Source organism: Chiroxiphia lanceolata, chromosome 1 (genome assembly GCF_009829145.1).
Source record: "Chiroxiphia lanceolata isolate bChiLan1 chromosome 1, bChiLan1.pri, whole genome shotgun sequence".
Classification (NCBI taxonomy): Eukaryota; Metazoa; Chordata; class Aves; order Passeriformes; family Pipridae; genus Chiroxiphia; species Chiroxiphia lanceolata.
Window position 1 is genome coordinate 40,928,497 of NC_045637.1, and position 18,229 is coordinate 40,946,725.

The window sequence follows — 18,229 nt, forward strand, 5'->3', positions numbered from 1 at the left end:
TAAATAAATAGGCAGGAAAAAATACAATTCAATGGAAATCCACTATAAACTCCAGAGTTTAATATACTGGAATTGTAGTGAATCTTGTAGTTTAAAAGAAAGAAGATATTAGAATTACAGACCTACACATAGATTATGTGGATTCAACTTACTTTCTTCCTGGTATTTCCTGTGATTAATGGTTTAGAGATATGACGAGAAATCAAGTGTAATGCTTTGGGGATACCAGTAAATGAACATGGTTTATTACTGGATAGAGCTGGTGCTGTCAGACAGTCTGAAATAGTGCTGTGTCAGAACACAATAGTTCAAGCTTCCTGCTTTTATTAATTAAATTGTGTGTGTGTCTGTAATAGAAACCTTACAAGATCTGTCAGGTAATGGGGGAGTTTAATATGTACAAAACCAAGATGGCTGATACTGCCATCCTCTTGGGAGTGAGTAGTGAAGGATTTTACATATACCTACTGAGGGAAAAGAAGAATATGTGACAATTCTTGTGCTTTATTTTGGAATTTGAATGCCCAGACACGTCTTCCTCTGAAGTAAATAATTTAACTTTATAAACATCAACAATAGGAACTTAATGCTTTCAGCAGATTTTAGTAGTAAAATAATAACTCTTCAGCAAAAGATTTTTTTTTTTATAGGCAGCATTATTTCAACCAGCAACTTTTGTAAACTTGAGATTGCTGTGCTGATTTCCGTTAGCACACCATGTACATATTATTGGTACCAAAACAAGTGGAGTGTACCTATGCCAGGTATGATGGCATTACCTGGAGTAAGTACCACAGTATCGACAGTAATATTTTTAACTTGGGTCACAGTGTGGATGGGACAACTGATTTGGTTTTCAAGACAATTCTAACACTCCACTAAAAATTAATTTTAGTTTTCATGCTCAGTTGGCGTTTGTACCTCAGACACATATTGTAACAATTTTGCTTCCGAGTTGTGTGCTGTGTTTGAAAAAATACTGCATTTTTGAACAACATTTTCTCTTCATTGTGTTCATTCCCTTTTGGAAAATAACACTGAATTTGATCAGAAACCATATTTTGCTGATTGTGACAGAGCCTGTCAGTGCGGATTTAAATAATTCAGTCTGTAGTAAAACTTGCCTGAGTTATTTTCAGGTGGATATCTGATTAATTCTAAATTCCCTGTGGATTTGTGTAGCCCAGAGTTCCATTTGTTTTAAAACAAATACATTTAAGAATAAATTCTATGCTTCAGCGGGTTTTTCAGATAAGGACCGAAGCAAGTCCTTATAAATAGCAGAGTTCATAAACCGTGGGTAAGAGTCTCTGTGCATTAAGGTATAGATTTGAAGCTGTGCGTCATCAAAGGTGTGTTGTGAGGGTTCCAGCATATTTCGGTTAATCACTTCTCTTACTCTGGAGTCCAGGCTGACCTGTGTATTAAAATAGAAAGTCGTGTAAATAGTGGTGAATAGTACAGATGAGGTTTTAGGTTTCTTTTATAGGTTGAAAAAGCGATCTTTTTTAACCATTTCAGCTGGTGTCCTCCAAGAGTGTAAAAACTGATAAATATACTTAGGCAAAATTGACTGTGTTAAAATTTGGAAGTAGTAATATCTTGACTATGGATGCAGAAATGTCTTCACTGAGGTACCTTACTTGAACAAGGCTGCCTGCAATCCCGTTATTACTGAAGTCTTAGAGACCGGTGGGTTATTTCCAGACCAACTTCCTGCTCTGTGGTAGAGAGGATTTGTAATTTTTTGTGATAGTTCATTTCCTGGAGAGTTAGTGCTGTTGTAAAGAGACTGAATTTGGAGTAAGCAGTATGACGCAGTCGGAAAATGTAACCTGGGAAGCTGTTGCTTAATCAAATTCCTGTTAAAAAGCAGGGTGAATTGATGTGAACCACAGGTATGGTTATATAATAATTCCATACAACATGCAAGTAATGTAATTTTTTCTTTCTACAAGGCTCTAGTGTCTGTAGACAGACTTTAGTATTACGAGAATAGACTGATTAGGTTTAAACAGTATCTTTGTAAGTACGTAAGTATAGCTTGCACCACAACAAATTAAGTTGCAGTTTTGCAAGGATATTGAAAGGTTTAAAATTCCAGCCTCCTTGGCAGTTCAAACTGAACAGAGGTGTCTTTTAAGCTTGATATATTTGCTAACAGCAAAGTGACAAGTAGTTTTAAAAATTTTCAGGAAGTTGTTGTGTTTGTTCTATGGCATATTTTGTCAGCTGCTCTTCGAGTGATTTGCGAATAACACTTTCTTTGTGGTTAATGTGCTTTTGCAGAGATGTGTACACCACCTTCCTAGTGCAACAAGAAACTTTGTCCAACAGATGAAATTTAAGTTTAGCAAGGATAACACAATCATCTGTGTATTTGTGCCTCAAACTAAAAATTCCATGTCAGCATGCCATGGTAGCATAGGGCACACTTTCTTACAACCAGTGAAAGTAGTTTTGACCATTTCACCTCAGTGATGGGTGCCTCCTTCCCCTAAATCTCTGCTTGATGGAAGTGGACTTGGGGGGGTGTGAAAAAAGTTCTCCCTGAGTACTGGTGTAGCCTTAAACAAGTTAGAACTTCTGTGCAAAGCAACATCAAAGAAAGTATTAGGAAAAGTAATATACCTCTTTTGGAGAAAGGATAGAAATATAATCTTCATAAATTAGTCTTGCTTTTTCTTCAATGACACTTTTGTTGGATTCTTGCTTTAGTTCCTCACAAGCCATCCAGAAAAGCATGTTTTCCTCGCTGAATTCTGTTCTTAGGAATTCACGAAAAGCATTTCTGCCAGCTGGTGTAAGCATCAACTTGTCAAATGACTGAGCCCAGGCATTTACTTCTTCAAGAGTAGGAGCAGGGCTTGAGGAGGAAGAAGAGCACAAGAGGAGAGAATAAGTGGTTGTTACTCAAGCTGTTTGCAGTTGGGAGGAGATATGTGCCATCACAATAGAACAAAATCATAAGGTTCTTGGGGCTCTGATTCCTCACTGGAACTATCCAAGTGCAAGCTCTAGTAAATACATTTATAAGATATTTTTTGAAAGTGTGCTTATCAGAAGCTCTGATGCAGATGATTGCCAGTGCTTTGATGCAGAAATTGCAGTTTACTGCTCAAAGTAATTGCAACAAAGTACCTCTGCAACAGCTAAGCATTTTTTTCTGTACCTAATAATCCTTGTTGTTGTTAAAAATTGTTTTAAATGGAATGAAAATCTGTATAAAGAAGCAATGATTCAAACACTATAAAAGGTACCCACCTGTATATTACGATTTTGCAATTGCTTTTACCTGTTGGAGCAATTCTGAAGACTGTTGCTTAACTCTTGGGAGAATTTGAGCTCCTTTTTATATTTATTATTTTTGTAAGGCTGAGCACTGCTAGTTAACCTCATTACATAGCTGCTGGGTGGGAACAGGATGTATTTTCAAATTATTTCAGAAAAAAGGGAGACTGTTTACAATGTTGGCTTTGATCTGTCATGTTATGAGAGTAGTTATGTGTGGTTACGTGCTGCGTATAAACAAGGTAAAATATTATAGATCAGACCTTTGGAGGTAAAAAACAGATGACTAGGAGATAATAGTTATTTTCATGTTTCAGGTAATTCAGTGAAATTACTTAGTGTGGTTTTTTGGGTTTGTTTCATTTTAGCTTGACAGAACACTTAATAAAGACCTTACCTTTCCTCGCAGTTTGGAATACCCTCTGCTTGTAGTTCATGAGATGTTGTCCTTGCTCTCTCTTCATCTTGATTTCTAACAGTAAGGCTGCAAGGTAGCAAACAAAATTTTAGACAACTTTGTAGAGAAAAAGGCTGAACGTAGATATTAAAATAAATAAATAAAAAAGCTAAAAGGACAGAAGCTAATGACAGCCACATTAGGCATAGTTAAAGTCTGACCTTAATTTTACAGTTGTATAAACCTGGCAAATTTGAGTGTAGCTGAATGCTGCTTGATATTGTATCACATAGACTTTCTACAGAGGGATCATAGATCCATAGAATATCTCAAATTGTAAGGGACCCATAAGAATCATCAGGTCCAGTTCCCTATATATGTGTATACACGAGTATATATGTATATGGGATATATATGTATACATGCCTACCCTTTATTACATATCAAATCTATTCTCTGTTGATGCTTATTATACTGTGTATGCTCAATGCACTGTTTTTACTTAGGTTAGACTTGATGCACTGGTTTTATGTGAGTTAGATTCCAAGGTAGGTGGTTTTGAATTTGTTTAGTTAGGGGTTTTTTTTCCTCCTTGGCTATTTTTTTTATATCCATAGGGCACAATGAGGGCCAAGACTCTGGTTTGGAGTGGTAATACCATGTTACAAGAAAGCCAGAGTTCAGAAGCTGGATATAAGTTTTAAGTAAGCTAGAGACTTCCATATGTGATGTTGGAAAGGTAAGCATCTTCAGAGTTAAGATGTAGATGTAGCCAGATTGTGTGGTAATTGATTGCGGCTTTAAGAAAGTTCTAGTATATGCTTCAAAATGTGAATGAGGCCTGGAGCACAGAGTGGATCTGTGATTGCTGAATATTGTTTTGAATATGTCTGACTGGAAGCACTTGTTTGTAGCATTACCAAAAAAAAAAAAAGTTTGCTGCAATCACTAGCGATGTCCCATGGAAGAATAGCTGTCAAATCGTGCTGCTTCCATCAAATGTTTGGCTTAGATGGCTCGAGTTTGTAAAAATTTCTTTTGTAGTTGTAAATGATTCTTTTTCATTTGAAACTGGATTTGAGAAAATACGTTTTGTTTTTAGGGAATGGAGACTACATTCCAGTATATCTAGGTCTTTATAACTTAGTGAGAAATGCATGTGCATACACACAGACATTCATATAATCTGTAAAGCTGCTTAAAATACGTCAAGAAGAAAAGGTCCCAGTGAATTATAATCTGTAATTTATATGAAATGGGTTCTGCAGCTGAAATAAAGCAACACAGTCGTTATAATTTGATAAATATCAAACTTAATTTCTTCATTTGTATCTTACCTTTCATCCATTCTGATGTTCTAAGTTTTGTTACCTTAATCCTTAAGAGTCTTATTTATCTCTAATAAGATTTTGTGTTAAACCAGTTGATTTTTCTGCCCTTTTTGCCTTCTAAACTCTTGGCTAAATCTTCTTTGCAGCCATATTGTTTACTAGGTATCTCCTCCTCCTGCTTTGCCTACTCTTGGTCCATAATTTGCAGAGACCTGCTTTTTTTCTTTGCCGGGGCAGTCCATGCATTGAAGAGGTAGGAAAGGTTTCCTATTGGAGAGCAGATATTGCAAACAGGTTTTTTCAGCAATATCTGAACCATACATTCAAACCAACGAAATATTTCAATTTACCTTTCCAGAAAAAAAGAAAAAAGTAAGTAGTAAACCTAGTTCTCTATTCTTTTGGGTTATATAGGTCTGAAGCATTTACTACCCTTTTTACTGGCCTTTTTTGAATATATGGTGATATATTATGTATTCCTCCTCACGTACAGACAAGAAGTGATATTCTTGTCATAGCTATTTTTGGATTTAGGGGAACCAACAGATCCAATAGAAAGGATTACAGTCTTCATAGGGTAATGCACAAAAGGGGACAAAGACAAAAGAAATAACAAAAGCTTCCCTAAGAGAACACACCATGTCTCAGAAAATTACTTGCAGGCAGGTTTTTTTCCCTAGAAATGTAAACAATAAAGAGACTAGTGCAACCCTACATCCTCTCGGGATCTGGAAGAGTAACAGCCTGGAGGCTTGAGTTTTGGCTGTAGGAATGAGCATAGGCTCTGAGCATCCAGCTGAGAAACTCATTTAACTTCATTCTAAATCTACTATTAAGAGTATGCTGAATATTGGATGTTCAGCAGCTCAGCTGCATGACTCATGTAGACTGTTATTTTTATTCTTATTCATAATTTTTCTGTTCCAAGTGCATGGGCTATTTTGAGGAAAGGGTCTATGAATAGGGAATATAAATAGCTTAATTACGGTTTGTTTTGCATTTCTTGCTACTAGAAAACAATTGTTCTCAAAAAAAAAAAAATCAGGCATTATTTTAAAGCTAAAACAAGCTGCTCTGTTTCGGAGCCTGTATTGGTTTCCCAGATGATTCTGAAACGCAGATAGGAGTTTTAAGCATCATGAAATTTGGGTACTTTCACACACCCTATCGAGTAAATTGCTTTCTTCGAATCGTTTGAATAGTGACATGCACAGAAAATGAGCATTCTGGAAAATATCAGGTAAAATGTCTAAAAAAACCACTTTATCAACAATTTAAAAGGTAAAATGCAAATTTTTTTGTACTCTGACTTAGATGTGTCTTATTTTTTCCTTTTATGGAAAAACATGTTTGTGTAATGAAGCTCTGGACTGAACCACTTGCAATTGCACTGGACAGCTGTTGAGATGGCACTGGAATTTGTATGGGATGCTTTAACATAGATGTCATTCTGCAAGGTAGCAAACTCTGATCCAGCACAGGCACAGTACTTAATAGCTCTTTAAATTCTACCTTAGTTTACCTCTAAGCACCTGCTGAAAAGCTTTTCAGGATCAAAGCCAGAGTACTGGGCATTTTGCAAAAAACCTCTCCAAGCAGCCTTTTATCCTTGCAAAATATTCACTGTTTGAATTAGGGAGGGCAGAATTTTGGGTGTCTTGGCTTCTGCTGAGCTGAGTACCAATACCAAAGAAACAATCAACCTGCTCTTCCCTTGCCTTCTAATGGTGTTCTCCAAAGCATTTGCCACAAGATGCTGCTGGAAAATTGGTGGAATAGATTCCTAGCGTGGGCTCTAAGTCTGTTTATGACTTCTTCCCTTGAAGAAGGCACCTCAGTGCCAGGTTTGCTTGTTCTGAAGTGGTCAAGTGGTGGATAGTGAGTTTATAAGACGCACTCTGCTCCTGTCAGTGTTTTGGTTGAACTCCTATGGCTGTTTAAGACTTTTTCTTTATTTCAATGCAAGTTCTGGTCTCATCCACTAAACAGATACAGTATGGAAAGATTTACTGCAGTTTTGAATGAAATCACTTGGATCTAGAGGAGCTGGTGAGAAAGTGAAAGTGAACACATCATTAATTTAAGGAATCAAGTGATTCCTTCTCCTTTTTTGCTTTGATTACCTGATAGATTTTTTTCCTTAACACCCTGTAATGGGAGTTCTTCAGAATTATTTCTGCTTAACTCCTGATCTTCAGCAAGTACCCACAATGTTTAAGTCTCTGATCCCAAGGATTATCTTCAAATGAGTTGCAGGTGCCGTGAGTTGGCAGAACTAATTAATGACAACAGATCCAGTTGCCTTCGGGGGGAAAAAGAACAGTGCTGGGCACCTGGTTATTCATTTTCTGACCTACAAATTCTTCCACCTTCTACTAACTCCATTTAACACCCTCAGTGCTGCTGTTGAGTCCCAAACCTAAATCTAAAGCTGTGATACATTCTGGTATTGCTTTCAGTTTTTAGTGGAAGCCTTGGTGAATCTCAGTGCTGAGGAGAACCAGTCCTGCACAAAACAGACCTTCCATTGCACAGTATTGACAACAAAAATACAACAGAGATACTGTGCAAGTATTTTTTTAAAAATCTGTTACTTCAATGGCAGGGCAAAGAGAGAGTAGACTGAAGTAGAAGGTTGTGCACAGTCATCTCTCCCAGTCCCAGATTTGCAGAGTTACACAGGTGTTTTGTTTGGCTTATGTTGTCCTATATACTAGATATGTGTTCCTTCCCTGCAATTCTGTTCCCCAGAGGTTTTAAGGAGAGAGGTTACCATGAGCAGCTGCAGCAACAACACCAACAAAAGCAGCAGGCATTGGACCCTCGATTTCCTGTGCTGAGCTGAGCCTGTGCAGCACTTGGGGTGTCCTGGGTTGTAGACATCTGCCGTTTGCGCATCTCCGTCCTCTCTGATCCCATGGGCTGCAAGACAGCAAAAGAGTGGGGAAGTAAGAAGTCTCTCTCTTTTTTTTTTTTTTTTTTTCCTTTTGTTTGCTTTAGAAGTCTTACCAAGAAGTGCTGAAGGCCACAGCTCCAAAGGAACTGAAAAGCTAAACACCTCATTTTCCCCCATGGAAGCCCTTAAGTGTTGAATCCACTGGAAGATTCACTCATTTAAGTGCTGTGATGGAAGGCAAGGGGCTAATGATTTCTGCACATGGGTGGGAATACAATGAGAAGGGAGTGGTGATGCAGAGAACAAAACACACAAGTGAGAGGTCTTGAAGATCTCTTGGCACAGTGGTATATAAGCCAAAGAGTTGAAAAGTATTTCCTGAGGTTTTGACTTTGAGGCCAATCCTGAAGAAAATGGTAAAGAATAGAGGGAGTTAGAGCCTCTTTTTTTATTTCTTTTTTATCTTTTTCTCGCACTCGATTAGCCAATGCACAGACTTAATGATGCTTGAGTGAGACACCTGAGCTCTCCTGAAAATCTGGTCTTTGTTGAGTATTGAGGATGTCTCAAACCTGCTGGTTGCCGCTGTAACAAAGGGGGAAGTGCCAGTGCTCACTTGTCCATTGTAGGTCTGACTGCCACAGTTTTTAAAAACATTTTTTTCTCAAGAAGGAATTGAGTGCTTCTGTGAATATGAGGAGAAGACACACAAATAGATGATAATAATTACAGTATTTTGGTTGACCCCCAACTGAAGACAGCGTGAAACAATTTTTGATGGATGCACTGTTTGGTTTTTTTGCACTGTTCTAGGAAACCTTTTTGGAGCCTGCATTTTGCAGATATTGCAGAGAATTGGTGTTGATGAAATGAAGTTCCCTTAAAGTCCCTGTCCCTTTCTGACCTATCTTTGAGCTTCATATTTGCTCTACAGCACTTAATAATGCTCTCCCTGTTATGCTGAGGGTTGTGCCATACGTAAGTGACAGATGTCTTTTATAGATGAAATGCCAGCTTGTACAAAAATGAGTATGTCTTTCTTCATTTTATTTGTATTTGACTTTTGAATACATAACTAGTCATCCTCCTATGTCACGAGATCCTTTTGTGTGTAGTTTGTTTCAGGTTGCTAAACCTTTTTAGGCCATGATGGTTGTAGGGGAATTAAAATTAGCTGCTACCAATTTTGAGTTCTTTTTTAAATTGATATTTTAGTATCAGACTTGAATCTAATGAAATGAATACCGGGGGGTTAAAAGTTGCCTTCCTTTCTAAGATGTTCAGCCAAGTTTAGGAAATACTGTTGTTGTAACTTGAGGGGAAATGTACAGACATTGTCATCATGTACTCGATAGAAGTGTCAGGAGAAGAAAGGAGGTTATTTTAGCAGAGTGCAGCATTACATTTTGCTGCACTTTGGCTACTGGATTTTTTTAATGCTGAATTTCTTTCTGTCTTATAGAGCTTAGCAGTTTTTATATTTGTGAGAACCACCTACTCTCCCAAGAGAAAAAAACATGACATAGTGAGCAGAAGATGCACCTGTTTTTCAGGAGGAATAAAATACAAGAACAACAATACAGATAGAAATTGTAACCCATATACAGATAGAAATTATAAACCATTTTGAAACTCTGTAGACCTAACTGACAAGCAATGCCTAAATGACCAGAAATAGAAAATCACAAAAAGAACATAGCTTCCCACCCCCCAACATTTCTTGTTTCAAAATGTGGAAGAATAAATGTGAAATGTAGAATGAATTTGTAGATTCAAATTTCTTTCCTTCAGAGTTTCAGATTCACAGGAATAGAATGAAACTCTTTAGTATTAATTTCCTTCCAGATACCTATACTTTTTTAAATAGAGCCTTTTCACAATTTCAATTAGAAAGTGATAGTATAATAAAGCATTATTGGAAGAATAATATATCTAACACTATTTCAAGCTGTTTTGAACAGTAAACAATTATTATTGATTAGAAAAATGTAGCTTGGATTCAGATGTGCTGTTTATATAGCCTAATCCATACACTCTTACTTTTGAGATGTTTTATGTAGGTAGGTCACTCATTCATATCTCTAATTCATATGTGAATTGAACTAATAGTGATCTGAGTAGAAAATTTTGTTCCTGTTGTCTACTTTTTCCCAAAGAGAAATGTATAGATGGGGAAAATAGGAAGAATGCACTCTTCCTCCCTGCCTCGTTCCATCCTGACTTAATTCAAGAGATCTTTCTGGATCCATTGTTACCATTTTAGGTGGTTCTTGAGAATTTTCTTTGACATCTTTAATGACATGGAAGAATATGTAAGTAGCTGCATGGCAAAAACTGCCCAGCAGCATCATGACTTTGTTTCACTTCTGAATCATAGAGCATCTAACTATGACTGGTGCAGAAGAATTGTAGGAGTTTGTGTTGTTAATTTAGAAAGGGGAAATGGGAAATGTATTGAACTTCTGATCAGTAGAAGCTTATGATGTTCTGTTGCCCTCTGTTTCATTCAGAGCTAAATAATAAGTTAGCCTGGGCACAACCTAATCTCAGTGTAATATAATGGCAAGAGAGCTGAGCAGTGGTGCAGGTTATTACAGAGTTGTAGAAACTCCTTTGGCTCAAATAGTGTAAAGACCCTTGGGACAAAACCATGTCAAGCTGGTTCAGGTTCACAGAACAAGCAAGGAGTTAGTGATCCATCTCAGTCTTTTAAACTTCATTCTTCCCTGCTTTTATCTTTTTTATTTTTCAAATGCAGCTCTGGCTTTGTCATCAAGCATATTGCTCTATATACACCTTTCTACATGGACCAGCTCTGTTGGCCATGTAAGAGTGATTAATCTGCGGGAGAAGCGAATATGTTGCATCAAGTGTGGGGGGGTTTTCATCCTCTAACCAGAATCGCAAAATAAAGTTGACTCTCATGTTTGCAGCATGACTTGTTGCAAATGTACAGTTCTGTTGTACACTTTTGTAATGTCAGACATGAGACCTGAAAGCACAGTAAGACGTAGTCTTTGCCTAAGTTATGTCAGATTTTCTTATCTATATTTATGGATATTCGCTGGTCAGATTATGTGACCAATATGTCTGTTCTAGAACAGGCAGCAGTTACGAGTATTGAGGCCATGTTGCTGAGAACACAGTTGCACTGGGCAGGACACATCTCAAGGATGAAGGACCACTGCCTCCCTAAGATTGTGCTCTATGGTGAACTTGCCACAGGCTGCCGCAAGAGAGGAGCCCCGAAGAGAAGATACAAGGGCTGCCTGAAACAACATCTCAGCCTACATATCAGCCTACAGATCAACATAATTGGTCTCCTCTGGCCTCCAATCAGGAGGTCTGGAGACACACCATCTTTAACACTGCTGATGCTTTTGAGAAAGCACGCAGGATCACTCTTGAGGAGAAAAGACAATGCAGAAAGAATTGTGCCTTGCAGAATATACCACCTAAGGAGTCTTTCTGCTGTGCCTTTTGCAACCGGTCTTGTCTATCTCGTATTGGCCTTTTTAGCCACCAACGCGCTTGCGACAAACGTGGGTAGTGCCCTGCCCAAATCTTCGTTCGCGAAGCCCAGCCATGATGATGACACTGACTTTCTAGATTTCTTTGCTTTTCAGAAAAAAAAAAAGAAAAAAATGTAATTTAAGAAAAAAAAAGGAAAAGGTAAACCAGTGAAGCCCAAACCCTGCAATTTTGCAGCTGTGCATGGTGATACAGCTCCCTGTCTGCTGCTTTTGCTCTTACATAAGCTGCTCCTTGCCTGGAATAGAGGCAAAGGCACAGACACTGAGTTTATGTAAGTCATTTAAGGATTCATTTTCAAAGGAAAGTACCTTAAAAAGTATTAAGGCTATCAGAGTATGACTGTACACAGGGAAGTATAATGATCTTGGAAGGTGTATGGAAAAAGGTCATAGAGATGAAGCAAGTTGTCTGAGATGCAGTGAGCTAATGACAGAGCCATGAGTGAGACACAAACAGAAAAGCCTTGTTTAATACATATAGATGTCTTTCTGCTACTTCTAGTATATCCAAAGTGTCACTATGGGACATGGAAGTTTTCCATCACACTTTGCTACTTCTTAGTGAAACCACCATAGCTGTATAATGAGCCTTGCCAGGCAACTGCTTGAATTACTGTTGTGAGTTTTGCTGTGTGCAGGAATGGCTAGTAGATTTATCAATTACTCCAGTGAATATTATTTGTAGGAATTAACAAAATGTCTTGCTTCCTTATAGTACAAGCCACACTAGCAACAGTTTGAACAATTGCTTGACTGACTTGTGGATCTGTGGGAATTGAGGTCGTTATTTTTTTTTTTACCCCAGTAGACTTCAGGTGCACAGGACAAAAAGGAGAGGGTTTTTCTAGACCTCCTAGTAAAAAGGTCTTCTATTCATATAATTTTACAGTTGTTAATTTGGGACATCAGGTGGTCTGACTGGCTCATGCAGTAAGTGTAAAACCAATTAGAAAATCTAGTATCTGTGTTCTTTGCATCAGTGATGAGACTTGCAATATATATTAGTTGAAGAATTATTCATCTGTAGCTCCTGCTGCTATAGTACGTGGTACTGGCGATCCCTTAAAGTTTATTATCCCACAGTACTAGGCCAAGGATTGCCAGCTGTAATCAAAGTGAGTGAAAGTGTGACTCCTAATTTTGCAAGAGGGCTTTCCTTTTTTTCTAGGCTGATATTGTGGGTGATCAGGTTGTTTTAATAATGAAAAGTCTGAATTGTCAACAGCATTTTGATCTAATAGTTCACCTTAAAGCTGCTAAAGGAATGACATATATTGATACTTACCATTTAGCTAAAAACTTTTCTTTCCTCATCCTGTCTGAGAATACCTTCGGCAGAGCCACAAATGGTAGAGTGGGGAAGTAGCTGAAGAAGCACATGGGTGTACCCCCCCGCCAGCTGCTGCATTTCATAAGGAGTTTAAGAGGTATTCTAAACCTCTTCCTACAACCTGAATGTGATGCTTAAATAACCATCTCTGTTTATGTAAACCAGTAGTACAGTGTTGCAGAGAAATGCATGTATGGAGCTGGGAAGGGAAAACATTAGTTGCAGCAATCAACTTTGGAGCTCGAGGAGCCCTGAGAACTGAATTGTGTATAAAACTAAGTGCATTCAAGGGTGGGGGAGAGTTCAAAGCAATTATTTGGCTGTAGAACAAAAGAGTGCATTCGTGAGGAAAGCAATGTGTACAGCCATCTTCCTACACCTGGTGCTGTCAGGTAGATCACTCAAATCTGACATGAGACTGTTTATTAGTCAATATGGCAATGAAATGGGAAACAACCTGTGATTTAACAAATTTCTCCTTCTAGAGAAATTTTATAATGCAATTAGAAAAGAAATAATTACTTGCGTCCATTTTTTTGTAAACATGAATGCAAATATTCTTCTATCGCCTTATTAGCAGGTGTGCACTTTGAAGGTGGCAGTTGGTAAATATAACTTGTTGTCACAGCAGCCTCCCAGGACAGTTGCTTATTTGGTCAGCTGACACTCTGGAAATAACAACCAAGGTGGAGATGTTCTTTCTAAGGTTTTCAGTTTGCCTGCCATGCAATTGGTATTTAGTTTTAAATGGATTTTTTGTTCACCAGTATTAAGTATTTTCTGTTTCGTTTCTCTTGCCAATCAAATATAAGTATGTCCATCAACAAAGAGGATGTATTCTTTGGAATGCCAAGATCTTGTCGTGGTGAGAGGAAATTCTATCCTAGTTTTTATTCATTCAATTTTGAAGTATTAGTGCTAATTACATATAGTGTGCATTAATGCTAATTTCATGTATGTGCCTGAAAAATAACATTTTTCAGCTGCTGAAAAATTGTATCACTTCTCTATGGTCAGTGAAGACAAGGGAATTTATACCAGATACCAGCTGAGAATCTGATCTGGTACTCGTATTTATGCTGCAGGGAAAAGTTACTTCATATCTTGGGTTGGACTTAACACCACATGGTGGTAAGCAGAGGTGTTCTGAATTATCTGAAATGCCTTTCTTCAAAATCTGTAGAATTATTTTTTTTTAATAAAGAATCCTCCTTCTGCTTCCTGAATGCATTTAAACAGTTGGTTACAATGAGAGTTTTATCTTATCACTGAAAGTGACTTTTTCTGTCTTACTAAGGGAATGCAGAGAATCGATGTGTATCAGTGTGCGTGAACTATTGTTCTTTGTTTCTGCTCTCTTTGAACAATTTTGCTTTTATTCTTTGAGAGAACTCTTGTTTCAACTATAAAATAAATTTTAGAGGTGGATATTTTTATTTCTTCCAAGGTAGTTTAATTATGTTTAGATTCCTAAATACATTTATTTAAATAGTTAGAGATACAAACCTATGAGATGCTGTTCTTGAGATCCTTGCAAGTTCAGGAACATCATCCCTCAGGTTCAAGCTCAAATCACTGCTCTGCTTTTTTTGGGGTTTTGATTCTTTGGTTTTCTGGGGGTTTTTAAGTCACTTGAGTAGTCACACTGAGCTCTAGTGCTTTCCCTCATTAGGACTGAGGCAAGGTTATATTGCTGCTTCAGGGTAAGTGAGGAAGGTCTAGCAGCAGAACTTACCTCTGAGCCCAAATGGACAGTTTCAGCAACCTATTTTGTGACATTTTGTCCAAATACACTTGGCATTCCTAAACCTTGGATGCCCCCTGGTCTCTTGTTTGTGTTTAATTGCCTATTACCTTTAACTCCCTTACTAGGTTGCTGTGCTACAAGAGAGGTCCATAACCTAAAATTTACCTCACTGAGAAAGAATAAGCCAGTCAAATATTGTCTCTCTCTAGGTTATCTCCTTCACACCAAACTGGAAATTTCACTGCTCTAAACAGCCTGTACCTCCTTTATCCTCTCAGATTTCCAGACCTCTCAGAAGGTGCTATGAACATGAACAAATTGTATGAGAACCCTCTGTGCTGGATGTTCCCTGCACTTTGAGACCTGGGATCTGTCTTCTCTGTCCCCACCATCTGGAGCAGCTACATGCCTTGTTTGAAAATGGGTTAGAGAAGAAAACATAGAGGATTAGAAAACTGGAGATAGACCTCTATCTTGTTCATGTTTACTAAGGAATCCAAAAGTACTTTTAGACTCCTTATGGAATGAGATACCTTTAACCAAAGGACTTCAACCTCTACCATCTCATGCTCTGTTTGAACCCAGCCTGGGTACAGTTTTAGCCAATAGCTGGATATAACATGAAATGTTATCTCTGTGTTCAATTATCAGTTTGACTGCCCAAAGTAATGACAGCACTCTCAAAGACACCCATGTCTGCTTGCTGAGGGCTTGGGTAGCCATAATTTAATAGAAAAAATATTACTTTCTGGTCCATATGGATAGGGAAGGGCTAAATCTGATGATCCTTGGGTGGTCAACGGGGTGTGATTTTGCTAATATTGCATCACTGTGAGGAATCAAGTCCTTGAACAGGACAGTCAGTCAGTGTCCAGTTGGCAAGAGGAGTTTCAGTTGCAAAGGTCCTCGTGGTTGGCTGGAGCAGATGAGTTACTCATGGACTCATGAGTTACTGTGCAGTTACATCCAGCTGTCTCATGCTCCTTGGGGCCACTCCAGCACACACATGGTCCATCCCTAGCAATTATCCTACATGCAGAACATCTTCTACCTACCTAAATTGTGTACACAAATCTGTCCTACATGGTCATTTCTGCATCTGCAAGACGTTTCTTCTGACTACATACAAGTGACTGGCTACTTGCAAGTCTCCTCTGACTACCTGCAATCTATGCAGAATTGGACTGATTTTGTAGCCTCAGAGTCTCTACCCTAGATGTTAATCAGCACCTTGAAACATAAAGAAACGAACTCGTTTAGGCACAGCAGGTCCCGCCTGGAGGAATCCACAGAACTGTCCCCATTCTGCATGGAAAGCACCAATAAGTCAAACCCTTAAATGAGGACAGGGAGTAGTTGCACTGATCAGCTTGCCTCCAGTTGGTTCACTGTTCCAAATCAATGTAGCATCTATGCAGATGCCCAGGTTCAGAGTGTCTGTATCTCCCAGGGAAAGAGGTGTCCTTCTCTATGCAATGGTAATAACAAATTTAGTCCATTATAAAATTGTCCCTAAAGAACAATGAAACAAAAATAGAGGAAAATTAATTGCACATGTTCTTGCTTCTTATCCAGCAAGATAGCATCTATGAATCATATAAAAAAGTAGATGCTCATATTATTGAATGCTAATAAGTAATCAAAAAAGTCCAAGGATTTAAGAAAGCATCTGAAACACTACTTTTGACAATAGTGGAAAAACTACTGTATGCCTTAAGAGTGGTGTTGAAATGGTGAAATAAGTATGTCTGTCATACCTTTTCCATTCCAAAGCATGTCTATCTAACATTCAGATTATGAAGCGTTTCTGTATGTAACCTTATAAACACAAAGGAGTGTAAAGGTCAGGAGTGAAAATTATTTCTGGCTTAGTTGTAACATTTATAGTATTTGCTAATCTCTCAGCGGAAAGGTGGGTTACAAGAACATAACATTCCCAAAGAAGGGATATTTAAAATCTAAGCCACAAATGTCAAATTTAAAAAAAAAGAAATAAAAATTTAGATAAATTAAAAAAAAACCAAACACAAGAATGAGCAGAAGATTGTAGTCAAAACTTTATACTTTTATCACATTTTATGCTAGAGCACAATGACATTTTCTCAGCAAAAAAAGTGCAAAGATTCTATTACTTAAACGTAATTACTTAGACATAATGTTTCCTTCTTGTATATGTTACAATCAGGCAGGTGTGCAAACTTTTAACTTGTCCTCAGGGCTGATTTGCATGGCCACAGCATGAAGCTTTCACAGTAACTCCACAGCCTGAGAAGCCCTGTGCTATAACGCTAGCTGACAGCCACTTGGAGTGAGTGCACAGATGTGGATCATATAGTGCAATTGTTTTTCAGTAAATACTTCAGGCCTGATCCAAACTCCATTAAAACAATGGAAACCACTTATTGGTGTCACTGAGCTTTAGGTAAAGTTATGTAACTCTCACAATTGCTGCTTTATCTTCGGATCCTCCCAGCAATGATAATCAGTGAGTTGGAAGAGAAGAGATTCTGTCGTTATCTACTAATGTCATAAGAGACTTGCAGCTGGGGCCAAGCTCCAAGTAAATCTCTGAATCTATATTTTAACAATTCAGATATATGTGGGGCTGCAACATACTCCCACTGAAGCCTGTGGCAGTTTATTGTCAGCTGAAGTATGAACAGGAAACTCGATGCTCATGCTGCTTCCTCTTCATTGACAAATGTGACAAGCAGGCTTTCTGCATCAAGCAGTGTGCTATTTTAGATAGAGAAGAATTCTAATATATGTTAATGGACTCACCCACACATACGCACATGCTTTAGGCGTAGTTGTCGAATTGCCCACTTAGTAAGTTGAGAGCAAGAGCTCTTCGAAAGTTATTTTCTATTACTGGAGATTTGGCCCATTGTGGTGAGGTGACTGAGATGGTTGAGAGTTTGTAAATGCAAGACAGAGATTAGCAGAAAGGAGACTGGCAGCCACATGGAATAAACTAGCTTTTTGTGTCATTGCTGTGCCCAAATCTGTTAAACGCTTAAGTGGATAAACTTGCAAAAGTGTTATCCTTCTATGAGTTTAACTAACAATTCTGGGATGCTTTTATGTCAAATGTCCAGAAATTGAGTGCCTTTACCTGTTTCACCTAATTTATTTTTCCAGAGGAGCAGCAGCTCAGAGGAGCCGAGTTCATCTATCTGGCTTAAAACATCACTTTACATTTCAAAGGGAATGTCTGAAAGTGTATCACACCCACATAGTAACAGGTAATGGTGCCTTGATTAGTCACCGCCAACTGAGGCATTTTTCTACCAATAGCTGAGACCTCTTCTCCTTTTTCTTTGGCATTCAGTGCTGCCCAGTTGGCCACTACATCAGTGCACTGTCTGCAAAAAAGTTCCTGCACTAAAGTCTTTCTCTGAGTAAAATCTGGCTTTCTTGTTAAGAAACCTCGTTACTTGCAGTTTCGGTGAGATTTTTGTGGGGTGGGATTTTTTTTTGGTTTGGTTTTGTTTTGTTTTTTTCCTTAGAGGGATGCCCTGTATCTCCTCTGGATAAAGAATTGCTTTCCTTTGGATTTTATCACAAGAGACTTCATTGAAAATATTACTCTAACATGTAGTTAGCAGGGTCACTGTCTGTCATTATTTCTTCTGTAATATGGGAAAGACATGAGAGAATTCTTTACCAGCTGCAGTTTTTACCAGTCTTTACCAGTTTTTCTA

General features: G+C 38.1%; 1 protein-coding gene across 7 annotated transcripts in view; it reads right to left on the minus strand.

Annotated features, from left to right (window-relative positions):
- Positions 1–223: 223 nt before the first annotated feature.
- The window catches only part of RGS20 (regulator of G protein signaling 20), a 39,696-nt gene continuing 21,690 nt past the window's right edge, over positions 224–18,229 (minus strand). For 4 of the 7 annotated variants that reach the window (XM_032680344.1, XM_032680327.1, XM_032680312.1 and 1 more), the window contains 4 exons: positions 7,793–7,941; positions 3,689–3,775; positions 2,632–2,866; positions 224–1,417 (listed from right to left, as the gene is read on the minus strand). In XM_032680344.1, coding sequence (XP_032536235.1) covers positions 1,229–1,417; positions 2,632–2,866; positions 3,689–3,775; positions 7,793–7,941 — 660 coding nt within the window. In that variant the 3' untranslated portion in view covers positions 224–1,228. Of the gene's footprint in view, positions 1,418–2,631; positions 2,867–3,688; positions 3,776–7,792; positions 11,034–13,300; positions 14,174–18,229 lie in introns of those variants that run through there. The other 3 variants (XM_032680320.1, XM_032680335.1, XM_032680297.1) reach the window with 3 other exon arrangements.